The 7,511-nt window shown below is 39.1% G+C and overlaps 2 protein-coding genes across 2 annotated transcripts in view; both read right to left on the bottom strand.

The window, feature by feature from the left end:
• cetp (cholesteryl ester transfer protein, plasma) overlaps window positions 1-1,449 on the bottom strand; it is a gene marked incomplete in the record, with an annotated part of 13,428 nt that extends 11,979 nt beyond the window's left edge. Inside the window, 1 exon segment of the mRNA XM_014033206.1 lies at window positions 881-1,449. Coding sequence (XP_013888660.1) covers window positions 881-1,022 — 142 coding nt within the window.
• A 1,565-nt stretch (window positions 1,450-3,014) lies between these two features.
• Window positions 3,015-7,511, bottom strand: part of herpud1 (homocysteine-inducible, endoplasmic reticulum stress-inducible, ubiquitin-like domain member 1) — a gene marked incomplete in the record, with an annotated part of 17,885 nt that continues 13,388 nt past the window's right edge. Inside the window, 4 exon segments of the mRNA XM_014033339.1 lie at window positions 3,015-4,351; window positions 4,439-4,559; window positions 6,219-6,584; window positions 6,659-6,769. Of these exon segments, the coding sequence (XP_013888793.1) occupies window positions 4,181-4,351; window positions 4,439-4,559; window positions 6,219-6,584; window positions 6,659-6,769 (769 nt within the window).

Here is a 7,511-nt window from a genome sequence, read left to right as displayed (position 1 = left end):
CGAGAGGCCCCCTCTGGTGGGGAAACTTTTTTTCAGGGATACAAACTTTTTCAGAACACCAGTAGACAGCAGCCATTACAGACGAACATGTGTTTGTTGTTCGAGGAGCAGCTCGGTCACACACTAATGTCATTAGTTTTTATCATTACTGAGCTGCAGGACTGCTTTTTACCCCCTTCTTTCACATCATGTCKCCTGCCTGGATCTGTTATTGTCTCGCTCTGAAGCATGGAGGAGTGTCAGAGGTGAGCTCGCTTCAACTGCTTTTTATGACGCGGTCTCATTTCCTGACTCAAGCATTTTGTGAACGAAGCTGATTCAGTATTTCAGTTAAAATACGTAAGTAAAAATATTTATCCGAGTATAGTACTACACCCCAACTTTATGGACGATTTTATGGATTAAATTTTACGTATTGTACTTGAATAAATGTAGTTTATAAAGGTAGTTAAATGTCTGTTTTGAGCAGGTCTTTTACTACTTCCCTGGACCCCCCTAGAACTGCTTCAGTCCACAGCTGCTGGTTAACATGAACAGGTGTTTGTCTATTTTAATTGGAAAACCTGGTTTTCTACAGATAAATAAATAAATAAAACCAAAACTATTTAATTTGGTATGTGAATGTCTTGTGAATGATTTGGATGAGGGGCACCACCTGAAACCTTGCCTGGGTCCGGCCCCCGACTGACGTGTTCCTAACAGGAACTCGATTTCATAAAAATGGACGACTCCACACAAGCAGCASTTATCGTTGGGTAAATAAAGAACTGTGTTTAGCGATTCTTTTTTTATTCTGTAAGTTTTTTAAAATGTTCATAAGTTGGCCTAAGTTGTCTGGTGTGACAGGGCCTTAAAGGAGAAGTTTGGGATCAGTACTCACACACGGCAGCTGCATCGTAGGTGAGTCTGCACACGATTCCGGTGAGTTTGTAGGCTGGAGCCGGGTCCTTCAGGCAGCTGTGGGTTGGTCCAACCAGAGAGGAGAGGAGCAGCAGCAGCAGCGGGTGGAAAACATCAGGCATTGTCCTTGAAGAGGGCACACCTCTTTAACAGCTGGTTTTTTACCTCTGCTGACTTTTGACAGCTCTGTCAGACCGTTCAAACCCACCGTCCTGAAGAGGGTCAGCGTTCAACAGCTATCTGCTGAAAAACTTTGTCTTTCATCCAATCAGAGGCAGCCAACTGGGGGGGATTCTCTCTCTGAGAAAAGGAACAAATACCGGAGATTCTGTCGAAAAACAGCAGGTCAAAGTCCAACGTTTTCAATGACAGCAGCTCCGTCTGCTGAAACACAAACTGAACTTTGTTAACGCTCAAAGAAAAAGTCAGCACAATTCTACAACGCAATCAGAAGCTTGTGTTATAAAGGCACATACCTCACAGAAAAGCAACGATATAAGAAAACTTATCCTGGTTTCTTTACTCTGCCGTGTGCCAAACATCAGTTCGTCCAGGCCTAACTGTGGCCCAACAAAGACCGAGTTCATGCTCCCAGAGAAACTCGATACAGGAGCTGAAACCAACCATTCATTCCTGACCCCCCCCCCACCCCTCCCTAAACTACAGCTCGTTCCCCCTGTGAGCGAGCTGCTTTCAGTCTGAACGTTAAAAATGTTTCTGAATTTTAATGTCTTTCAACTTTTTAAAAGAAAGAGAAAAGATTTTCAGCCTTTAAAGCAGAGCTGTCGCTGCTAACATCAAACATTTATGTAMAGAGGCCACCTCAGCTGCTGAGCTGACTAAAGGTCAAGCTTGAGGTGAATAAACTCAAGTTGTGTGTGTCGTTACGAACTTTCAGCTACATCACATTTTAGCTCAACAGGAAACCAGCAGAGTTTTAGTTACTTTTGTGTCGCATTTTAAACTAGAGAAAATTGCATTTCCTGCTAAAAAGCTAGTGATGCCTGTTGCTGAAAACAAGCTGAAAGCTGCTGAAATTGAGCTGAAAATATTTAATAGCAAAAGTGTTGATGTGAGCTCACTTTGAAAAGCTGAAAGAAGCAAAAAAAAAAGCCTAACCTTGCAGAAAAACAGTAAAAAGGCGCACAAATCTAGTTGAAAACAGAAAACAGCTAAAAGCTAAAATAGCTGAAAACATCTGTAAGAAACATAAATAACACAAAAAGCATAAAAAGTAGAAAAAAGCAGACGAAGCAGATCTATTGCTAAAGTAGCATAAAATAGCATAAAATAAGCTAAAGATAGCAGCCACAATTTGAAATTAGCACCCAGTTGAAATATAGCTAAAACAGAAAAAAGCAGAAAAAAATAATCATAAAATTAGATAAAAGTAATAATTTGTAGAAAAAAAACTAAAACAGCTGAAATTTCCAGTAAAACGGCTAAAAAGTAGCTGGTAATTATTTAAATAGCATAAGGAAGCTTAAGGAGCACAAGTTTGCTGAATTCAGTCAAAAAAAATTTGCAATAACTACAAAAAAATGTGTATTTAGCTCAGAAAAGCTAACTTTAGCTAATAGCAGCTTAACATTACCTAATGTTTTAGAAAATAGCTGAAGGTAGTAGAAAGCATCTGTAAGAAACATAAATAGCACAAAGCAGAAAAAAGCAGAATTTTAGCTGAAACAGCAGAAAAATATATTAAAATTTGGCATAAAAAGTAGCTAAAATTAGCACGAGAACGTGATAAAAGTATAACCAGAACAGAATGTGGAAGGTGCTGTAAAGCTTTGGAAACATTTTTAAAGGATTTTAAGGATGTTGAAAACAGCTCCATTCATTTTCAATGACAAAAAAAGTGGCTAAAAAGTGAAAAAAATAAAATAAGTTTAAATAGCTGAAATACCAAAAGTCACAGCACCCCTCACATGAATGAGCTGAACGTTTTGATAAATGAATTGTTGAAATAGCACAAAAATTGTGGAACATGTTCGATGCAAAATAACRTACAGAAGAAAAAAATGATCTGAAAAGTGTGAATGATTGTGAAAAATCACACAATCACTTTTCCTGTCAGGACATTAAACTCTCCTGTCGTCATCAATAACAACAAATGATCATCGAAGAACATTTATTGCATCAGTTATTGCAAATTCCCATCAACACTAGCATTATTCTACAGCATGGGTTCACAAATAAACATTATAAATTCACAATCTTTAGTCCTTTTTCTAAAGAGAATAAAACTTTACAGAGTTAATTACAGGAGTCGCTGTTCKTTTAAAAGGTTTCCCATGTAAATGTATAAAAACCTGTATTTTACATTTACACAACAGTCATCCTGCTATAATTAAATAAGATCAGTTCTCATGCAACACAATGAGATAAAACCAGGAGGAACAGAAAGTAATGATGTGGTTCTGGAAGCTCCAATAAATCAGTTTCATTTAATACAACGAGCCACTAATTAAAACTTTTATTTTACTCTCCACGTCTATTTTACTTTACCTGTAACTTTAACTGAATTAAGAGAAAAATACACTTTTAAGCCCTTACAGGTTTTTATTTACATCAACTATAAAACAACCCCCCTTGTTATTCTAAGCTTGCATAAGATAAATGTTATAAAGTGCTTCGTGCACGTACAATATATTTACAAAACCTTTTTTTTTTTTCAAGCATGCATTCCTCATGGTTTTACAAACAGATTTGGCAGAAAGATTTGGTCACAAAACCTCCTCAAGRCCTGGAAGAACAGTTGCTGAGTAAAAAATAAATAAACCAGCTCTGAAATCATTTCTTAATTATGTTAATTAAATTCCATGTTTTGTTTATTATAGTAAACTTAGAAATGTGAAATAAAATTCCTATAGATAACTTCTGTTTTTATTGTTCTTTAATAAAAAAGAAAACCTGTAAATGTTGAATAAATGGCACACCTGACACTGTTTTAGTGTCTCAAATATTCTAAACGTAATTTAAACTGTTTACCTGCTTTTCTTCCAGACAGAAAAATGATAAAAAATAAACTTTTCTTTATTATTTGAACTCAAACACGTCCTGYGAGGTGAACATCAGATGAAGTTTGAGTGCTGTAAGGCATAAACCATGAAGGTGGGATAAAAACCGTCTGTAACAGAGGGGGGAGGGGTTGTCCGTTGTTCCCGTCCATGTTTTTGGTAGATAAAAGCTGCTCTCTGTCGTTCTCCCTCCGTCACTCGACAGGCTCGGCTCAGAGGTTTGTTGTTCTGGAAGGTCAAGCGTCCACCCTCCAGGGCGCTCAGTTGGCCAAACCCTGAGGAGCCTCAGGTACGAGAGAGGAGAAGAAGGTTTTAAAGAAGACCCAGGCTGACCACATGACTGACACCTGGTGAGGAGGGACTAAGACCGCCGTGGCTGCTTGCTCCGATCCGTCAGGTTCTTCTGTGCGCTCGGCCTGCGGCCCGTCGGCCTGAGGAGGGAAACCACACCAGGTTTTCAGACAAACAGCTCTAAACTGATTAACTACAGATCAGTGGAGGAAAGCGAGGTTTCTTACTGGATTTGGTTCTGGGTTCCTGTTTTCGTTCTGCTGGTTGTGTTGGACCTCGGGGGGCTGCAGGTTGTTGGGTCCCTGAACTGGTGGTCTCCTTCTGAAGGGAAACCAGCCAGCTGTGTGTCTGTGAAGGAAGCAGGCAACAGGAAACTGAAATATGGAGAAATAACTGGACCTGAACTCCTTTTCTCTCTCTGCGAGTCTGAAGAGTGTTGGTGCAGGATGGTCTTCAGGCGGATCAGAGGACAGAACTGTAGAAGCTGCAGCCGTCAGGATGCTTTCATATAAAACTGTGAATAATTGTGTGACGCCTCACAATCATTCACACTATTCAGATCCTATTATATTCTGTCCATTTTTCTGCATCTAAATCCTTCCACAAGTTTTGCGTTATTTCAACAATTCATATATCAAAACGTTCAGCTCATTTGTGACAAGTCTGCTAWGATTTTTTGGTTTTTCAGTTGTTTACACTTTTTCAGCTATTTTACTTTTTTGTCATTAAAAATGAATGTTTTCAACATCCTTAAAATTCTTTAAAATGTTTCTAAATCTTTACAGAAACTTGCACATTTTGTTCTGGTTTTGCTCTTTTTTTAACTCCCTTGTGCTAATTTTAGCTACTTTTTTAAGCTAATTTCAGCTAAAATTCTACTTCTTTCTGCTATTCTCCCACTTTTTGTGCTTTTTCTGTTAATTTGTGCAATTAATGCTTCTTACAGAYGTTTTCAGCTATATTCAGCTTTGCTGCAAATTTAGCTAATGTTCAGCTGGAGTTAGCTAACGTTAGATTTTTTTAAAGCTATTACAATTTATTTCTGCTAGGTTSAGCAAATGTGTGCTACTTATGCTCCCTTCTGCCGATTAAAGAATTTCCAGCTACATTTTAGCTGTTTTACTGAAAACTTTAGCTGTTGTAGCTTTTTTTAATACAAATTGTCACTTTTGTACTTTTATGCATTTTTGTTCTTCTAATTTCAAAAAAACTTTCACTATATGGGTGTTAATTACAACTTCTGGCCGCTACCTTTAGCTTAGTTTTATGCTAATTTTAGATTTTTTTTTTTTCAGCTTTAGATCTGCTTCTTTCTGCTATTCTTCTTTTTTTCCTACTTTTTGTGTTTTTCTGCTACTTATGCTTCTTACAGTTGTTTTCAGCTATATTAGCTGTTTTCTGCTATTTTAACTATATTTTTGCTCCATTTTACCATTTTTCCACAAAGTTAGCCTTTTTAGCTTCTTTCAGCTTTGCAAATTCAACTTGCATTAACACTTTTGCTTTTGAATATTTTCAGCTCAACTTCAGCAGCTTTCAGTTTAAGTTTTCAGCCAGAAGCATTCACACCAGGCTTTTTGCAGGAAATGCAGTTTTTCTAGTTTATATTTTGTCCCTGGATTTTTACACCTAATTATTCGTCCTTCATGGGTGAAAAAGAAACCCTTCGGCTGTAAATCCTCCCTGATTTACTCAAAGACACACATCCTGAAGGCTGGGCTTTGTGTACACAAGTTCTCAGCTGATTCTGACGGTGCGCCTCCTACTGGTCAGTTTGTAGACAAAATAAATCCTCAACAAGTCTTTTAGTTCACACTGCAGGTTATCCAACAAAGATATCGATTTTTAACATTTAATTTAAAGGGAATCATGAATTCACAGATTCAGATTAAATATTTGAAATAAAACCAACGTTTTACATCTAAATCGAGACGTGCCCATGTTTACGTAACGGCTCATATTTATCCAGGACAAAACAAGCAACAGGAATCAGCCGTGTGAACTCACAGGTACATGAGGAGGAGCGTGCTCATCACCAGCAGGAAGCGACTCAGGTTGGAGTTGAAGTACACGATCATGAGCAGGACGCCGAACCTCGCCGCCGAGTACAGCCAGTCCAGCCAGTCGCGCTCCAGGTCCTCCTCGTCCTCCATCACGGGCCCGCCCTGCGCGTTCATGCGCAGGTTCTGGTTGGCCTCCCCCGGGTCGATGAAGGCGCCGTCCTGCGCCGGGTTCTGATTGGCCGGCAGGTTGTCGATGGGGTTTTGATTGGCGATGGGGGCGGGGACTTGGTGCGCGGGAACAGGCTGGTACTGACCGACGGTCGTCGCTGGCGCTGAGGGAACGGAGCCCGCTGCTGCCAGAGCTGCGTGGCTGCGGAGGCAGAGTTAGAGTTTACAAACGATAACGTTTAAACAGATACTTTTAGGATTTTATGTAACACCTACTACTGCATGTAATACTGCCTGGCGTAGACGTGCTGCAGCCACAGCAGCTGCTGAGGGCTGTACAGGGACAAGGCGGGAAAGGCAGGATGAGCCATGTGTGATGCTCCAGCCCTGCAAAGAAACAGTATCTGTTCATATCTGAGTAAAAAACACGGTGCAAAGAGGCCAGGCTATAATAAATAAAMCCTTTAAGGTAATAAATATTCAACCACAGAGGGCAGCTAAATGTAAGATCCAATCAACTCACTCAGGAACACCAGCTCTTTTTACAAAACTCAACTTTTTCTGATCCTGAATCTTAAATGAAACTCAGAGAAACGTTCACCAAGTTCCACAAAGATTTCAGTAAATGTTTAAATCTGTGACAAGGATTACTGAAAGTAAAGAGGGGAGGTCACCAAATGTGTCACATGGTTTGGTTCTTTACAACTTTTAGAAAGAAACTGCCTCTTTTCGATGCACTTTGTTAAAACTGGCTGAAGAATCTTGCCTTTTGCAGCATCACCCTGTTTTATTTCACTTGTATCCTGATTAAAACGCTTGCTAACTCATTTAAAAAGGATCCATGATTAGTTGTGACATTAGACTTTATTTGATAAACGTTTAACTGTAAAATAAAGACTGTAAAAATACTATGGGCTGTTCAGTTTTTATCATTTTTAAACTAAATTTTTAAAAATATATTTTAACACAGACGGAGCCATTTTATTTACACACAAAGCATTCTGGGTAAACGATGACGTGGATAGGTCATCAGTGTGAGCGAGCTATATCCACCCTGAAGGTTAATCTTGGACAATATCTGACAGTCGACTCTTTTAAATGAAACCAGAGAGCGTTGACAGAGAGGAGA

Source organism: Austrofundulus limnaeus, unplaced genomic scaffold (assembly GCF_001266775.1).
Source record: "Austrofundulus limnaeus strain Quisiro unplaced genomic scaffold, Austrofundulus_limnaeus-1.0 Scaffold7, whole genome shotgun sequence".
Taxonomy (NCBI): domain Eukaryota; kingdom Metazoa; phylum Chordata; class Actinopteri; order Cyprinodontiformes; family Rivulidae; genus Austrofundulus; species Austrofundulus limnaeus.
Note: the sequence above shows the minus strand (reverse complement) of the source record. Positions and strands in the feature narration are given on the sequence as shown.